Source organism: Equus asinus, chromosome 21 (assembly GCF_041296235.1).
Source record: "Equus asinus isolate D_3611 breed Donkey chromosome 21, EquAss-T2T_v2, whole genome shotgun sequence".
Taxonomy (NCBI): domain Eukaryota; kingdom Metazoa; phylum Chordata; class Mammalia; order Perissodactyla; family Equidae; genus Equus; species Equus asinus.
The window spans coordinates 25,925,967-25,946,169 of NC_091810.1; the positions used below are offsets into that span (position 1 = coordinate 25,925,967).

General features: G+C 35.6%; 1 protein-coding gene across 1 annotated transcript in view; it reads right to left on the reverse strand.

Moving 5' to 3' along the window:
• Positions 1-20,203, reverse strand: part of CNTN6 (contactin 6) — a 295,600-nt gene that overhangs the window by 77,480 nt on the left and 197,917 nt on the right. The window contains exons 8-9 of the mRNA XM_014843193.3: positions 4,440-4,624; positions 461-597 (exon numbers count right to left, since the gene is read on the reverse strand). Of these exons, the coding sequence (XP_014698679.2) occupies positions 461-597; positions 4,440-4,624 (322 nt within the window). The remainder of the gene's footprint in view (positions 1-460; positions 598-4,439; positions 4,625-20,203) is intronic.

Genomic DNA, 20,203 nt, shown 5'->3' on the forward strand with positions numbered 1-20,203 from the left:
CTGCTGTGTGACCTTGGACAATGACTTACCTTTTTTGAAACCAATTTTCTTCATCTACATAATGAAATAATAATTGTATCACTCTCATAAGGTTGTCATGAGGATATTACAAAATAATGCATGGAAAATATTTAACACGGGCCTGTCTCATATGATAGTTCAAACGATGTTAACTATGATGTTGATGATGTTGATGATCTGAATGTAAATCCATCACTGACTAGTGTGTAACCTTTTGTAAGTTATTTGTCTTTTCTACTATTAGTTTTCTCACTTGAAAAATGAGGATAATATTGATAGCTACTTTGAGTTTGCTTGAGAATTAAATAAATTACTATATATATAAAGAGTATATTACATTTCCTGACACTCACTAAATACTCCATAAACATTGTTACTGTCAGTAACACAATTTCCCTAGCAGAGTATGTGAGTTTTTGATACCAACATAGTTGCTTACCTCTGGACTGAGGCGCTCCCCATTCTTTAACCACGTGTACCAAGGGTTTGGCTTTCCTCTAGCTTTGCATTCCCAAAGCAAGCTGTCATAGATAGACAGGTATGTATTTTGAATTTTTTGTTCCCATTCTGGAAGGGCTGTTTCAAAAAGAGACAAGAGCAACTACTTGGCAAGTCAATTATGCAAGATGTGAAACTATTCCCAGGACTGTAGAAATCAGAAGGAAAGGCTAATGGGTCCAGTAGTACTACATACACATGATTTGAGGGAATGGAAATGCAGGAGCTTCAGCGTGGGGCAACAGAAATCCCGTCACAGACATCAGTGGACCTTTGGCAGAAAATGAATGTTTGTCATTTGTCATTTTGCTGCACCAACATAACAACTTGGGAACTGTGGGAAAAAGTCCAAATGCATGACAAGGCCAGAGAATAATTCCATGCTAAATATTAGTACATAGGTCAAGTTGGAAAATGTATACCAAATCTGAACACCTTGTGGGCAAAAGCCCATTGATTATATTTGATCTGAACTAACTAAAAGTAAGTGTATGCAAATCAGACATAATTACAACTCAATAGCTTGAAACATAAGTCAAATATGAGCCTCATTACATTTTAGTAGGATGATAATCCATTTTTTTCCCTAGACAAAAACTCTTGCCTGGGAATGAGAACTTTTGGAATTGTATATAGGTTCAGCACTTAACTTTAATCCTGGGCATGTGTTTTCCAAAATCTTATTTTCTAATCTGAGAAAGTTCTACAGTGAGGCTAAAAGCAACTGGTACATTTGATGTTAAATTGCCATTTAGACGTAAGGCAGTAATATCCTTACTGTCATTCATGGAAACAGATGGAGTGTAAATTAGATGCTTTAAAGTTAATATTTCTTCCATAAAGATGATGGGAAACTGCCTGGATGTGCCATTTAATTTCCCTCCTTTATTTGGGTCTGTCCTCAGATATATGAGAGTGGATGAATCTTCCTTTGGAATCTCAAACTATTATAAGCTACATGGTTTACATGTGTAATTGGACTTAATTCTCCCTCCAACACTTTATAGAGTATTTTGGCAGAGATGTTAGGTAACTTGCACAAGAGGACATAGTTAGGAATTAGAGAAGCCAAAATTTGAACCCTGAAAGCAGAGCCTAGGACAAGGGCTTGCGTTCAGGTTATTTGTTTGGGAATACTAGCCCAAAGGTAAGCAGTCAGGGAAAGTAATGGTCAACAGGGAAGGAAAAAGTCAATGCAACGATGACTCATTGAGTTGGCCACCAACATGGGTCATTGTTACTCCATCCTTTGTGGACTTCTAGAGAGTCTTTATGAACTCTTTACCCAGGGAAAGGAAGAGGAAGCATTTATTCATTCAAGGATAGTGCAGGGGTTAACTATTAGCACATCTAGGTTGTTTGGGCTTGAATACTGAGTAGTCTCTTGAATAGGCCAAAGAAAATTAGAGCAGGAAAGAAGATCGACTTAGTGCAGCACTTGAGATGAGACTGTGTCAGGTTACACTTATAAAACATAGTGCTGAGCTGGTCACTATGGCAGGGGTTGGAGTAAGAAGTGAGACCTACAGTCTTTGAAATGGTGTACAAATATGTCTGACTTCCAGGGTTTTTCTACTGCAACATCTGCTTCCACTAAGACAGAAGAAGGAATTATGATATCTCAGTGTGGTGAAAACTAAGCCTATGAATACCTCCTGTGGAAATCAGGGCAACTTTCAGTTACAAAATATGCTTCTCATAGCCTTGAGGGATAAATCAGACCAAGACTTGGAAGAACTGGGTGTATTGATGAAATTGAATCGTGTTCTATACATTATTAACACATTTTATAATTTGTAGATAATTGTTAGAAATTGTCCTAATATATGTTTGACCGGGGAGAAAAATTGCATGCTTAGGTAAAATTCACATGGCTTACAAAAGTTTAAGATACATCTGATTTGTTGCTTAATACAATTATCATAACTTTTAAACATATTTATTTATGTAATGTGCACATTTTTTGTACGCTTTGGACTCTAAAAAGAAAAAATTTAAACCTGCAACTACATAGACAATACCTGAAAGAAAGAGTCTAGGATTTCAGGTCTACCATATAGGCTTGGGTTCTGGATTTTTTTTCTCTATTGACTGTGGAAAGTCACTTAACTCCTCTGAATGTGCTTTATTTTCTATAATGATAATGATACTTTAGAGATTTCTTTTGGAGGCTATAAAGACACAATATAGAGGGACAGGGTTCTGAATTATAATTTAAACATAGCAATACAATGAAACTGAGAGATTCTTTTCTTGAAATTTTCAGATACTATTCAATTCTCAGGTTGTTGAATCAATTATTTGTGCCTTTGGGAGCACATTGTCAAGTAAATTAATAGGTGGTCAAGAAGCATAATAATTGTCTTATTGACCAATTATCCATCATTCCCCACAAGGACCATTTGGACTCCTTAAATGGCTGATGTCATTGCTGTGAGACAGCATGTGAATGGACTTAGATCACCATGTTGAAGAACTACTATAGGTGGAAAGAGTCTAGTTTTAGAAGATTGTTCAAGGTTTTATCTCATATTTGAAAAACATCAATAATCTTGCTCAATTCATCTAAGGTTTCTTACCTATATTATCACTGAAAATTATTTCTACATCTTACTATAAAAATTCTATGAATTAATATTTGTAAAATCTTTGATGTATTCTAAGAGTTGCTGTGTCAATGCAGGAGAAAGTACTTGTTATTGATTTCCAGTTCATAGATATCTCCATTTTCTGGTTAATCTCTTGGTTATATCTTTGTCTATTTAATAGAAAAATGAAATATATATTAAAAACCAGCCAAAGCCTTTAATATCTTCATGCCACTAGAAAACTCCCAGTTACATCCTCACTATTTTATTTATAAAAGATGACGGATTCCAAAGACTTTCCTTAAAAAGCAGGAGCTATTGAAAAAATAAGTATATAAATAAAAATATAGGTGTGTGTATATGTGTGTGTATATATATAGAGAGAGAGAGATTAGCATTGCTACAACTCTAGGGGAATAATCAGCAGGAAATCACATTCTATATATAAAATACTAGTTTTTATTCCAGGTTAAAATTGGAAATTCTGAAGGAAATGGAAAATAATATAACCAAGGCACATTATGTTCTCCTACAGGACACTCAATCAGAATTCCTACAAGGTAATTACAATACCTCAGATTCTTCTAGTTAATAAAATATATATATTTTTTCTTCAATTACTTTTCCATTGATTGTAAACTTGCCACATAGAAAAGCATTTTTGGCCATGTATAAACACAGATTTAAAAAGTTCTCTAGTGCCGATATATTAAATTTAGCCAAGTTAAGAATATTTTAAAAAGATCAAATACTTTGGTGATTCTGGGGTATATTTTATGGTTATTTGATATTAAAAAAAGAAGCAAATTTCATGCATGTGTGTATTTTGGCCTGGATGAAAGAAGACACAAGGACAACTTTTAGATAATATTGTATGCTTTCATTGTCTCTCTTAAGTCTATGAGAGATTCTGGTAATTAAGGCAAACATTTTTTAAATGAAGTAATGACTTTATTTTTCTATCACTTACATATGAGTAGACAAAATCTTGGAAAATAGAAACAAATACTGAAAACTACCATTTGGTGTTATGTTTCTCCTGTCATTTTCTCTTTCTTTGTAAATTCTACTTAGATCTGTAATAAAAATGGTCATAGGCTATTGTGGAATGTTTTATGGGAAATATATTGGATTCCATGCTACTTTGTGTTATAAACTTTTATAGCTTTAACATGACATAGCTGATATTTTCAAAGCAATTATAATATACAATAGCATGCATAGACCATGCTGAAATTAAAGCCATATTTTGAAAATGGTCATTGCCACTTGCTAATTGTTTCAGTAAGCACTCTAACTTGGAACATAGTTTTTGAGATTCTATTAGCTTACCGTAGAAAATGAGTTGACCCTTTGCAAGGTTTCTTCCTCGAAGGTTGCCTGCAATGCATTCGTAGAAGCCTTCATCTTCCTGTTGAAAGTTCGGGATTTCAAGGATAGCCTGGGATTTGCTGTACTTGACTTTCCCTGGCAACGGGCTTCCATCCAACCTCCTCCAACTAATATCGGGGACTGGACTAAACAGTTATACCTCATTAGAATAGAAGGTGATTTAGTCTTCATGTCAGCAGGATAAAATAAGAGTGTCCTTAAAAATGACTCTCAAGAAAAAAAACATTCAATCAATTTATAATATCTTGACTAGTTTTCAGATCATGCAATCCTTCACCATTCACTCATCAAGCAATTTATAACACTTTTTTAAGTGCCTGCCATGTGCAAGTCATGGTGCTATGCACAGGGAATAAACTGGTGAATAAAATAGACACCCTCTTTGCCCTCATGTTGCTTACAGACTGGTGGAGAAACATACAACAAAAAAATAATAAAAAATAAATACACTTGTAAATAGCAGTAATTGAAACAAAGGAAATAGACTTCAGTGATGGTAACAAGATCATTTCAGTTTAAATATGGTAGACCTGAGGACCATATAGGACCTAACGTTTAAGAGTAGGCAAGCTCTCTCTATATTTATAGATTCCAAGACAAAAATTCAGGTTCCTCTATAGCTAAATTGGTACTAATAAGTAACTGAAGACTTATGTGGTGGGTGAACTAGAGTATCAAGGGGGATTAGTACTATAAAACAGATCCACATGAATTGGGAGTATAGGCTCTATGATACTCAGAAGAATGGTACTCATTTATACCTTTTATAAAAAATAATAGTAATATAAAAAATAACTTTACATTGTACCTTGTCTCCATTAGACTCTGTCAAGAAATCCTTTGTTTATAAAAATTTAGCTTAATATCTAATACCTCTAGTCTAATACGAACATCTTTTAAAATAGCAAAAATAAACTTTATGATTATGAATCTAAGTCTCTAACAATAGAGGATGAATTTAGAAGTTCATGGTGTAGAAGGCCTCACTTTCACAGGTATAATGTAAACAAGTGCAGACTATAAATAAAGTCACAACAGGAAAATGTTCCCTAATAAACTAATTCTTGTAAAAATCAACTCCTAATCTATTTACATTAACATCTTTCCTTTCCTACTGTCAAGTCATTCTTCATTCCATTATAGATTTTCAGATGATTTAAATGTTTCTATTCCAAATATATTTCAAATAATGATTATAATAGTAAATCACTTTGAACAGTCAAAGTGTAAACTTTGTAGAAGATGCAGGATTTCTTCAAGTCACAAAAGTCATGTGGGAGACACATGCCAAGTGGTTGACAAAGACCTGCAGAGTTTGAATGATAAACAACTACAGAGAAGCCAGGTGATGATGACCCAGTAGAGGCTTCAAATAAGGCAAGAAAACTGAGGAAGCCCCAGGAATTTTTTATTAGCAAACAATTATAATCCTCCTGTGCAAATCCAAGATAAACACAGTGTAGAAAGTCATACGCGTGCTCCCACATATTTGTCAGAAAACATATCCCCAAATCGATGTTTGAGTTGCTTACTTATCTCAGAATTAGCATACAGTTGGAAACACAACTTGAATTTTGTTAAACACAAAATAAAATCATTATTATGATAAGTTTAGTTTTTGTCCTTTGAAAAAGCCTTGCCACTTACCACAAATTTAGGTTGACATTTTAGTAAAATGGCATATTCCTGCTAACAATTAACCTCAGATAACAGGTTTTCCTATTAATTCATCTTATGGAATATGAAACTACAAATAATAATGAAGTTCTAGAAGAAAACTTATTCACCTAAAAAGATCTTCATGAAGTCTTGTGAATTTTATAGTATATGCAGTATTATCCAATTTTTATTTATTTATTCATTTTGAGGAAGATTAGCGCTGAGCTAACTACTGCCAATCCTCCTCTTTTTGCTGAGGATGACTTGCCCTGAGCTAACATCTGTGCCCATCTTCCTCTACTTTATACGTGGGACACCTACCACAGCATGGCTTTTGCCAAGCTGTGCCATGTCCGCACGCGAGATCCGAACCGGCGAACCCCGGGCCCGCTGAGAAGCCGAACGTGTGAACTTAACCCCTGCGCCACCAGGCCAGCCCTATCCAATTTTTAAAAATATGTATTTTGCATATGTGAACATATGAAAAGTTATTATTTATGGGTAGTGAGGATATAAACGCCTTTTCTTTTCCTTTTTCTGCTTATCACTCATTTCCTACAATGTGCATATATCATACATGTAACAAAAAAAACTACGAAAACTTATTTACAGAAAGAAAAATAAATAGATGCTCTGATACTTGTCTCAATTCAAATCCTTTGTTATCTTTTTATGACAGTGTATCTTGAAGTTTATGACAAATACATGCAAAATAGCTAGCTAAAAAAGGTTTTAACCTAAAGCATTCAGACAAAAAAAAATTCCAGTTAAGGGTTGAGTATTTTTCCCATAGTTAATCGTAGTTCTTTATTTTGATTATGAAGACAAGTAAATTTTTAACACAACATAACATAACATAATGAATAGGTTGATATTTAATAATAATCATTGTAATAATATCACAACACATAGCTGCTGTTATTAACTACAAACTATGTGCCAGGGACTATATATGTATGCAATGTATACGTATAATTTCATTTACCTTTCCTATAACTAGAGGTGGCAGAGCTGGGATTTATCTCTAAGTTTCTTTGCCTCAGAAGCTATGTGCCTAATCAGATCCCACAGCTATGGTAATATCATCCTCTGAGAGCTTTGGTGTTTGTGGTTTTAAAAAGTGGACCTCCATTTTAAGCAGCCCAATTAAGTGCAAGCAAAAAGAACAAGTCTCACCAATCCCAACTATTCCAACTTTGCCCAAAAAAGAACTCAGTGATGACACGGAGGACTCTCTGGACAAGCATTTTTCCCTTGATGGGTGAAATGGCATATCCTACATAGGTGTCCCTTTCCAATAGGAGTACTGTAGCAGAAAATGTCAGTGCTCTACCCAGATCCCTTCTGCTTCCTTAGCCATCCCAGATCCTGATGTACTTTCACCCTCAACAGTCAGCAGCTGCATCTCTTTGTTGGCACTATCCCCAACTGCTGTAGCTAACTTTTCCTTCACAAAGAAAAAGCTGAAAGCAGCTAGGAATTTACATACCTCCAGGGACAGATCTTAACCAATGATTGACTTGGAGCTGGAGCATAAATCCTCCAGCTCCCCTGCCCCTGCTAGAGGGACTCTAGGTGGGACCTGCACTCTTTCCAGAGCCCCCCTACTGGACTGAGGCAAATTTCATCCTCTGTGGAACTTTGCTTGATAGCATACTCTGCTTGGCTACTCTCTCCTCCCTGTCCTCCTTCTCCATTCTCCTGTGTTTCTTCTTAAGAACTCTTCTAATAAATCACTTCCAAAAAAATTATCCTTTCAAGGTTTGCTTCTTGGAAAACCAATTTATTAGAATCCCCAATATGCTCTAATCATGTTCTACTTTAACTGCAACACCGATTGTAAGGAACCCTTAAAGACTTCTCAGTCTGGTGGCTGTTAGACAGACATAGAAATGGTATTCTGTGGAACTGAACATCAATGGCATATAAGACCAAAAACTGAGCGGTAGAATCATTGTGAAAACCCGTGGCAGTGGAACATGTTTTGAGAACTTAGTGCTTGCTCTAAAGGATCAAAATTACACCCGAATAATAGTACAAGGCAAGAAATGTAAGAAACATAAGGCTGAACAGGGACAGATAAGTTTCTCACTTAAAAATAAACATCTTGTAGAAATTCTTTCTTATCTCAGTTGTGTCTGGAGTGATAAATCTTCTCCCATAAGCCATTCAATTACAGAGAAGGCTGTAAGATTTAGTGTGCTGGCTGCTAACTTAAGAATTATGAAGAAGGATATAAGAATTAGAGTCCTGGATTCTCGATCTGCAGTGGACAAGAGTTGGTGTTTTTGGTCTGCATTTTGATTTTCCCTAGAAAACCCAATGCTTCCTATTTTTACTCCATCTAATTTGAATTGGGAGGACTACACCTTTGGCTTCAGGAGAGAGGACAAAATTCAGGTCTTGCCATTAGAAGCTGTGCACCATGGCTACCATGATTGGTCAACTATGCGAACCAAGCAGAGACAACTAGACTCAATTCTGGGACAGCTTTTGGAAGAGCTATTAAAGAAAGGATCATCTTTTTTCACAGGGGTTTGCTCAGATAGTGGGATACAAACTTCAAACTTCTAGGCAACAATTTCCCACCAAACAGAGAAAGTATCTTTGAAAGCCAAAGCTAACACAAACGAAAGAAACTTGGAATTCTTCACATGCCTAGATCAAGTCATGCCTGATGCCAAAAAAAATCTCTCTTTGAACATTCCTGCTCATCAATACAATCTCTTTGGCTTAAGCTTGTTTGAGTCATTTTCCTGTTTATTCCAACCAAAAAAGACTTGACAAATAGATTCTGAATGCCTGCATTCAAATGTTGGCTAGGTTACTTCCTATCTGTGTGATTGAGTTATATGATATGGTGGATCCTTCTTGATACCATATTTTAGAATTCTCAGAGTAACTAAGCTATCAAAAAGAATCACTCAAACGTTTTAAAAATTAAAAAGAATTTAAAAGTTTTATCAAGTGCATTTGTGGCTACATTTCAAATTAACAAAATTTCTAATGGGAGAAAAATTAAGCAATTTTATAAGACTTCACAATTACTAATTAAATGCTAGGTTTTTTTCAGATTTGTTATGTCACTGCTGAATATGATTGCCATGATCCTCTTGATTATCGCTGGTAATGTGAGATATAGAGCCAGAAAGAATAAATGTGAAACACAGATTACATAAAAATACATATGCATTTTAGTGAAAAGTTCCCATTTTGTCGTGGAACTTCTTATGAAGACACTAAATGAACTGCTTTAGATTTCACACCTTTTCTCTTTTTTGAAGCCATCTCAAATGGACAGTGGGTGGAAAGAACTGGAATCAACAAAAGATGAAATTATTTTAGTAGTGAGTGTTAGTTTTTAAATGCAAGTTAATTTTTCCAAGATATACCATTCTGTGTAAATAATAATAATTACTGTTTTAATTATAATAATAAAGCTATCATAATAGAATACTATTTATGCAATGCAGAGCAGAATGCAGCTCTTACACCTATCAGCTATATTTTGTTGCACCTTTATAAGCATGAATTTTGGGGATAAATTCTTAGAAACATACAAGCTTCCAAAACTGGACCAAGAAGAAGTAGAGAATTTGAATAGACCAATCACCAGTAAGGAGATTGAAATAGCAATCAAAAGCCTCCCAAATAATAAAAGTGCAGTACCAGATGGCTTCCCTGGTGAATTGTACCAAACATTCAAAGAAGACTTAATACATATCCTTCTCAAACTCTTCCAAAAAATTGAAGAGGAGGGGAGGCTTCCTAACTCTTTCTATGAAGCCAACATTATCCTGACACCAAAACCAGACAAGGACAACACAAAAAAGGAAAATTACAGGTCAATATCACTGATGAACATCAATGCAAAAATCCTCAACATAATACTAGCAAATTGAATACAACAATACATTAAAAAGATCATACATCCTAATCAAGGGGGTTTCATTCCAGGGATGCAGGGATGGGTCAACATCCACAAATCTATCAACGTGATACACCACATTAACAAAATGAAGAATAAAAATCACATGATCATCTCAATAGATGCAGAGACAGCATTTGACAAAATAGAGCATCCATTTAGGATAAAAACTCAAAATAAAATGGATATAGAAAGAAAATACCTCAACATAATAAAGGCCATATATGACAAACCCACAGCAAATATTCTCAATGGAGAAAAACTGAAAGCTATCCCTCTAAGAACAGGAACCAGACAAGGATGCCTACTTTCACCACTCTTATTTAACATAGCGTTGGAAGTCCTAGCCAGAGCAATCAGGCAAGAAAAAGAAATAAAAGGGATTCACATTGGAAAAAAAGAAGTGAAACTGTAACTCTGCAGATGACATGATTTTATATCTAGAAAACCCTAAAGAATCCACTAAAAAACTTTTAGAAATAATAAATGAATACGGTCAAGTCACAGGATACAAATCAACATACAAAAATTGGTTGCATTTCTATACACTAATAACGAAGTAGCAGAAAGAGAAATTAAGAATACAATCCCATTTATAATTGCAACAAACAGAATAAACTACCTAGGAATAAACTTAACCAAAGAGGTGAAAGATCTGTACACCGAAAACTATAAAACATTGTTGAAAGAAATCAAAGAAGAAACAAATAAATGGAAAGATATTCTGTGCTCTTGGATTGGAAGAATTAACATAGTTAAAATGTCCATACTTCCCAAAGCAATCTACAAATTCAACACAATCTCTATGAAAGTTCCAACAATATTATTTCACAGAAATAGAACAAAGAATCCTAAAATTTATATGGAACAACAAAAGACCCCGAATAGCCAAATGATTCCCGAGAAAAAAGAACAAAGCTGGGGGTATCACACTCCCTGATTTCAAAATATACTACAAAGCCATAGTAACCAAAACAGCATGGTACTGACACAAAAACAGACACACAGATCAATGGAACAGAATTGAGAGCCTGGAAAGAAACCCACACATTTATGCACAGCTAATATTCGACAAGAGAGCGAAGAGCATACGATGGAGAAAGGAGAGTCTCTTCAATAAATGGTGTTGGGAAAACTGGACAGCCACATGCAAAAGAATGAAAGCAGACCATTCCCTTACACCATGCACAAAAATCAACTCAAAATGGGTTTAAGACTTGAATGTAAGACCCAAAACCATGAGACTTCTAGAAGAAAACATAGGCAGTATGCTCTTTGAAATTGGTCTGAGCAGCGTATTTTCAAGTACCATGTCTGACCGGGTAAGGGAAACAAAAAATGAACAAATGGGACTACATCAAACTAAAAAGCTTCTACACAGCAAAGGAAACCATCAACAAAACAAAAAGTCAACGTAACAATTGGGAGAAGATATTTGCAAACCATATATCAGATAAGAGGTTAATATCCAAAATATCGAAAGAACTCATACAGCTCAACAACAAAAAAAACCAACAACACAATTGAAAAATGAGCAAAAGATCTGAACAGAGATTTCTCCAAAGAAGATATACAGATGGCCAGCAGGCATATGAAAAAATGTTCAACATCATTAGCTGTCAGGGAAATGCAAATCAAAACTACAATGAAGTATCACCTCACTCCTGTCAGAATGGCTATAATTAACAAGATTTGCTGGTTCAGATCTCGGGTGTCGACATGGCACTGCTTGGCAAAAGCCATGCTGTGGTAGGCGTCCCATGTATAAAGTAGAGGAAGGTGGGCATGGATGTTAGCTCAGGGCCAGTCTTCCTCAGCAAAAAGAGGAGGATTGGCAGTAGTTAGCTCAGGGCTAATCTTCCTCAAAAAAAAAAAAAAAAAAACAAGACGAGAATCAACAAGTGTTGGAGAGGATATGGAGAGAAGGGAACCCTTGTACTCTGCTGGTGGGAGTGCAAACTGGTGCAGCCACTATGGAAAGCAGCATGGAGTATCCTCAGAAAATTAAGAATAGATCTACCAATGATCCAGCTATTCCACTGCTGGGTATTTATCCAAAGAACTTGAAAACACAAAGGCATAAAGATACATGCACCCCTATGTTCATTGCAGCATTATTCACAATAGCCAAGACTTGGAAACAAGCTAGGTGCCGATCAAGGGACAAATGGTTAAAGAAGATGTGGTATATATACATAATGGAATACTACTCAGCCATAAGAAATGATGAAATCCGGTCATTTGTGACAACGTGGGTGGACCTTGAGGGTATTATGCTAAGTGAAATAAGTCAGAGGGAGAAAGTCAAATACCGTATGATTTCACTCATAAGTGGAAGATAAAAACAACGACAAACAAACACATAGCATTGGAGACTGGATTGGTAGTTACCATAGGGGAAGGGAGGAGGGGGGAGGGCAAAAGGGGTGATTAGGCTCACATGTGTGGTGCCGGACTATAACTAGTTTTTGGGTGGTGAACATGATGTAATCTACACAGAATTCGAAATACATTTCGGTGTACATCTGAAAGCTATATAATGTTATAATCCAATGTTACGACATAAGAAAAAATTAAAAATAAAAAAAAGAAAGTTTTAATCAGTCCAAGGCCATGAAGAAACTCACAGAAGAGACTTGCCCTGTTGGCCTGCACATAGACTCAGATTTGTTACATAAATAATAAATAGATTCATTTGTGCATCAGTTACTGAGGCCTAATCTACTTTAACTAATGAAGTAGGGATGTAATGTGTTTTTGAGAGGTAAATAATTGGACCTAGTACATAGTTATTGTGTAGTTATGTCAGATATTAATATCTATGTTCCCCTGGCTTATTTATGTTCTATATATGTGTATATGTGAATAAAAAAATAAGCATGAATTTTCTCATTTATAAAATGAGGATTAATAGTAGTAGGTAATTCATAGGATTATTGTGAGGATTAAATTATGTAACCCAGGCTATGGGTTTAATACACTGCTTAGTACACAGTAAACAATATGTTTGAGTATTAATGATAAATGAATAAAATAATTTAAGATCATTATTTCATTATCGTTATTATTTCAAAAGCAAGAATCTTGGCTTATATTTGTTTTCTATTCTCTATTAAGGACTCCATATGACTAGACATTTGACATAAATTGATTTAACAATCATTTGTAAAATAGAATCAGATCTCCACTCTGTGAATGAAATGTGTACACAAGCATACACATATGTGTCTAGAAGTAAATTTCCTGCATCTCATTGCTCTATACACCAGCTGCTAGGGAGATATTGCCCCTGATCATAGTGGTCATGTTCATTTCCTCATAATGAGAGCAGGGACCTCTCAGGGGACATACGACGTGTTTTGCTATGAAGCACCTTTTTTTTCAACCTGGCTAATCATGTAGGACCATTGTGGTAGGTAGGAAAGACATTAGAGTTCTCCAAAGAGAAAAAAAATCCTGTGTAAGAAAGCTGGGCATTTTTGGTAAATATTAATAACCATTAATTGAGTGCTTACTATGTATTAGGCATTATACGTCATCTGACTCAAATACTCAGCTGGCACCTGCTAACAATCCTAATTACCTTTTTGGAATGGTATTCACGTTTATACAGGTAATTTCTGCTAAATTATTACCTGCCAATTCTCCTCCACTTCCAGTACAGTCTCATTTACTGTGATCCACCTTCCAATTCTTCGAGTTGCCACTCATTCAATTATAAGCACTAGTAGACTCCTTCTCTTTCTGTGGCTTCAGCATTCTGTTAAGGTTCTACGTAGTTTATCCATATTGATAGTCTTTAGTGATGTAATATTCACTGATAGTCCATTTTAGCGTAGAATAAGCAGTCTATTTATTTTATTTTTTATTTTTTATTTTTATTTTTTTATTTTTTTATTATTTTTGGGTATACATCATATTTCAAATTCTGTGTACATTACATCATGTTCACCACCCGAAAACTAATGATAGTCCACCCCCTCACATGTGAGCCTAATCACCCCTTTTGTTCTCCCCCCTCCTCCCTTCCCCTATGGTAACCACCAATCCAGTCTCCAATGCTATGTGTTTTTTTGTCGTTGTTTTTATCTTCTACTTATGATTGAGATCATATGGTATTTGACTTTCTCCCTCTGACTTATTTCACTCAGCATAATGCCGTCAAGGTCCATCTATGTTGTCACAAATGGCCGGATTTCATCATTTCTTATGGCTGAGTAGAAGTCCATCATGTATAAATACCACATCTTCTTTATCCATTCGTCCCTTGATGGGCACCTAGGTTGCTTCCATGTCTTGGCTATTGTGTATAATGCTGCAATGAACATAGGGGTGCAGGTAACATTATGCCTTTGTGTTTTCAGGTTCTTTGGATAAATACCCAGCAGTGGAATAGCTGGATCACATGGTAGATCTATCCTTAATTTATAAGCAGTCTATTTAAAATGCAAAGTTAATATATTAATACATGAAGAATGCCATGGAGCAAGGGAGATCTTTGATGGGTCTTCAGAATGGAGATTATTGTTCAGTCCCTTGAAACTGTGCTGTTAGAGGTAAATCAAAATAAATGGTGGCATCATCATCTTAACTACAGATACCAGTCATTTCTGACTACACTTCTCTTTCAGATCCAATTCCTCCCCCACTTTTATTTATTTATGTATTTATTTTTTGGTGAGGAAGATTGGCCCTGAGCTAATACCTGTTGTTAATCTTCCTCCTTTTGCTCAAGGAATAGTGGCCCTGAGCTAACATCTGCACCAATATTCCTCTATTTTGTATGCAGGATGCCTGCACAGCATGGCTTGATGAGTGATGTAGCTCTGTTCCTGGGATCCGAACCTGTGAACCCTGGGCCGCTGAAGCGGAGCGCACGAACTTAATCATTACATCACTGGGCCTCCCCCCAGCCCTCTTTTTTTCTATCTTCACAAATATGATGTAGAAATTGAGCTTAGATACAAATCTCAATAAGGACAACCAATCTGAAACAAGTCCTTCCTCCAAAGTTTCCTCAGACCATAGATGAGGAAGTCATGGACCTTGTTATTTCAAAAGGAATGTTGCAAAAGACTTTTCTTATTTTGTTCCTATTTTCTAAATTAAGTTTGTCTAAAATGTGGATCCTCACAGTTGTGAAATACTACTATATCATAAAAGCGAAGTTTTCCTTTCTCTCTTTCTTTCCCCACCTCTCTGGTTTCATGCTTCTTAAATAAGCATTGCCATAAATAAGGACTTTCACTCCATTCTCTCTTGTCGGAGTGAGTATCCTATGAATTTTATCTGAAGATAGAGAAGACATTTGTTAACCATCTGGCTTAGTTCAACCTGAATTGGAAGTTAAATTAAAGCTCTCCACACACTAGTAGGAGCTACGCTTCAATTCTATACTTTTAGCCCCTGGATAGAATTTTCATTTCTAGTGCTATTTGAGAAAGCTTATATTTCTCCCCTGGATTTCTTAAACCTCATTATCCTCAGCTTAAATCCAGGCCATACCAAGTTTTTAACTAGAAACTGGTACCGATAACCAGCTTCCTAAGATGCTTATATTCAGGATTATTCTTAACTTGAACCTCATTTCAGAAAATCCTGTCAGTGGTCATTTTTAATCGAAGAGAGTGAAGCAGAATAAGAAAACCAGCAAAGAGTGCCTTTGTTACATTTTCAGACTGTTCAGCTAGCTGCTTTCATTTCCTCAACTTGAAATATTCATAGAAAGAGCTTGGAATATAAGATTGTCCTATGGGAATACAATCTGGATGAATTCATGAGTTCTGTAGGAAAGCAATCTCACTGTTATGGAAAAAGGGAAAACATTTTTTCTGAGCCATCTAAATGTAGTCATGATGCTGTCCTGGGTCAGTGTCTATGTCAGGTTTCCTTCAGGAGAGAAATATTATGGTGTATGTGTTAGTCTGGTATTTGACACCACAGTTGCCACAGGCAACTGCAAAGCCACAAATGGTTTGTTCATATTAGCAGTGATAGCAGATAACACTTGTGTGTAGGGTAAAAGGACATAGGCAAATTTTGTGTGATTGAACGCAAATTAACTAACCTCACTGAGCCTCAGCTTTCTACGGTTAACTACGAATAACAATGGTACAGAAAGGGCTTCTCAAAAGGATCAAACGAAGAAGCAGCAGTAATAATACATCCCGAAATATAAAGTTTGAACCCAAAATGAGGCTTACTAAATTGCCTTATTACCATGATTACCACAAAGGGACAGGAAGATTCTATTGTCCAAAGATTCCCTAAGAATTTGATTGCCAGTTTCTACTCCTTTTAACCAAAGTACAATAGGTGCTCATTTACACATGAAATGTACACAGGAGCCCATTATTTCAAGGTGCTGTGGAGGTGAAACGATACTGCAGTTAGCAGTAAATTAACAGCTTGTCCATAATCTTCTATTGATACATAACACTAACCATAAATAAATACCTCTCCAACCATAGGAGCATTCTGCTGCTCTATAGTGGAAAAAACGATAATTTGGTCAAGGTAGGTGAGGTTTGAGAGGTCTATGGTCTTTTTAATTTATAGACCTTGACTTTAGCTCAGCTCGTAACTATAAAGTTTCATATAAAGAATTAAAGAAGACATTGAATGTGGTACATTAATATTTAATAATTCTACCATTGATATATTTAAAACTATTGAGCAAATATTATATGTCAGGCACTGTGTTAAGTGCTTCTTTGAAACCACATAATAATACCATAAGACACATGACTATTGCTATTAGCATTTTGGAGATGAGGAGGCTGGGACTAGAATATGTTGGGAAAGATGTCCAACATCACACAGTCAATTAAAAAAAAAGGATTTGAACCAAAGTCTGTCTTTTCATAGAGATTGAGCTCTAAGCCGTCATGCTTAGCTGCTCTTGCACGAGCTAACCAGCCACACGATGAGTGTCACCACTTCAAGATGTATAATATGTGTTTCGAAAGATCTTTTACACCTAATAGACTAACATGTTTTTCAATCGTGGATGGTGCTCCTTTTGCCCAAGGGTCAGAAGGTGAAATCATAACTTTTTGTTTGTTTATTTTTTCACATATTGAAATACCTTCAAATTCCAGTAAAAGTTCTAAAGATGGGTTGGAGGCCAGTTGTGAAAACAGGAAGCAAGAAACCTTCTTTTCCTCTAGCTCAGTTCCAACTTGGATTTGAAATCTTTCTCTCCTGAAACTGCCAATTACTTAAAAAGTAAGAACTGCAGGTCTCCTGAGAAAGGTGGTGATAGACTGGGGCGACAGGGATGAAGAGTTGCTTCCAGAAGTATATATATTCTTCTTGGATGATTTTTAGATTCTTTGAATTAGTTTAATTTTAGAACCAGCACTGTAAAAATTCAATTTCTGCATTTGCAAAAAAGATTCAGAGTACGTATGTAAGATCAAAAAAGGCCCGCATGTAGGCTGAGTTCCTAGTCTTTGAAAGTGGCCCCTCTATAGCTGTTCTTGAGGAGAATTTGGCAACACACTTTAGAAACTTTAGTATGTTACATTCCTTTTACCCAGTAATTCTAATTTTCCAAATTAGAAAAAGCTGAAGAAGCTTGCATGCGTGTGGGCAAAACAGAGCTACAAGAATACTCATTACAGGAGGCCAGCCCGGTGGCACAGCGGTTAAGTGCACAAGTTCTGCTTTGGTGGCCCGGGGTTCGCCGGTTCGGATCCCAGGTGCGGACACAGCACCACTTGGCAAGCCATGCTGTGGTAGGCATCCCACATATAAAGTAGAGGAAGATGGGGGTGGATGTTAGCTCAGGGCCAGTCTTCCTCAGTTAAAAGAGGAGAATTGGCAGCAGTTAGCTCAGGGCTAATCATCCTCAAAAAAAAAAAAAAAGAAAGGAAGAAAGAAAGAATATTCATTACATCATTATTCTGACCACAAAAAGTGGAAACTATTTAATGACCTGTGGATACATTCACAGTATATACTTTCAAATTTTTAAAAAGCATTTTACAAAGCGTTGTATTGTAACATTTGTATTAAAAATAGAATAAGGAATGGAAGAATATATATATATCAAAATACTGAGTAGCTTTACTCTGGGGGAGGAATTAAATGTAAAATCAATTTTATTTTGTTCTTTTTGTTTGCCTGTATTTTTATAATTTTCTTAAATTAACATATTTGGCTTTTGCAATAATATAAAAAAAATAAACCTCACTAAGTATTTTCTTCTTTTTGCTGAGGAAGATTTGCCCTGAGCTAACATCCATTGCCAATTCTCCTCTTCTTTTGCTTGAGGAACATTAGCCCTGAGCTAACATCTGTGTCAGTCTTCCTCTATATTTTTGTATGTGGGAAAACTCCACAGTGTGGCTGGTGAGTGGAGTAGGTCTGCGCCCAGGATCCAAACCCACAAACCTGGGTCACTAAAGTGGAGCAGATAGAAGTTTAAACGTTCAGCCATGGGGCCGGGCCCATTTTTATTTTATTTTGTGGTAAGCAAAGGTCAATGGAACTCTTCTAGTCTCCTTGCCATCATTTGAATTTACAGTGCTTGCCTCCTTGCCTGCCCTGGGAGCTCTCTTTTCAAATTCACACCTAGAACTCTGGTTCTCCTGCTCATGTTTGCTCTGTGGAGAGCAGTTTAATATCTCATAATGTCTTACAGATGTGCCTCCCCCTCCTTTCCTTTTGCTCCATGCACGGAGTGTGAGTGACCATCTGCACACCACTGGCTTTGGCATTGGTCTATCCCTTGGCTTCAACCATCCTCCTTCTGTCTTCATTGAACACGTGTTCCACGTCTCATGTGAGAGTAATTCGGTTGGAAAGTATTTAGAATTGAAAAGAGGAAACCAACAGAAAAAAATCAATGAAACCCAAAGATGATTCTTTGAAAGGATCAAAAAATTGATAAATCTCTAACTAAGCAAAAAAGAGGCAAGACACAAATAACCAATATCAGAAATGAAAAATAGGTCATCGCTGCTGACCCCATTGACATTAAAAAGATGACTTAGATAAAATGAACCAATTCCTTGAAAGACGCAAATTACCAAAATTCTCACAAGGAGAAATAGATAGTCTAAATAGACCTATAACTATTAAAGAAAAGTAATTGATAATAATCTTCTAAAACAGAAAGTGCCAGGCCCACTTAGTTTCACTGAAGAATTCTCTAAACACATAAGGAAGAAATGATAATAATTATCTATAACTTCTTCCAGATAATAGAAGCAGAGGCAACAAATTCTAATTCATTCCATGAGGCCAGTATTACCTTAATACCAAAACGAGATAAAGATGTTTCAAGAAAGAAAAACTACAGATCGATATCTCTCATTAACATAGATGGAAAAATCCTCAACAAATATTAACAAATTGAATGCAGCAATGTTTAAAAAGATTTACACACCACAATTAGATAGAATAAATACTATTCTATGCAAATGAATTTATGTAATCCACTACATAGAAGAAAAATCACATGATGATATCAATTTGTGCAGAAACAGCATCTGGAAAAAATACCCGTTCATAATAAAAACTCGCAGCAAACTAGGAATAGAGGGGAACTTTCTCAACTTGATAAAGAGTGTCTACAAAAAATGTAGAGCTAACATCATGCTTAATGGTGAGAAACTGGATGTTTTCACTTTAAGATCGAGAAAAAGGTGAAGAAATCTCCTCCCACTAATCATATTCAACATTGCGTTGGATAATCTAGCTAGGACAATAATACAAGAAAAAGGAAAGAAAAGGTATATAGTGTGGGAAGGAAGAAACAAAATTGTCGTTGTTCACAGATGACAATGAGAAAAATCTGAAAGAATAGACAAAGAATAATTCCAGAACTAATAAGAGATTATATTAAGTTCATAAGATAGAAGGTTAATATAACAAAATCAGTTACTTAACTTTATGCTAGAGAGGAACAGTTGGAATTTGAGTTAAAAAATTAAAATACAATTTAAAATACAATACACTTACATTAGAACCAAAAAATGAAATATTTAAGTTTAAATGTAACATAATATGTACAGAATCTATATGTGGAAAATTACAAAACTCTCATGAAAGCAATAAAAGATCTAAATAAATGGAGAAACATTCCACATTCATGGAGTAGAAGACTCAA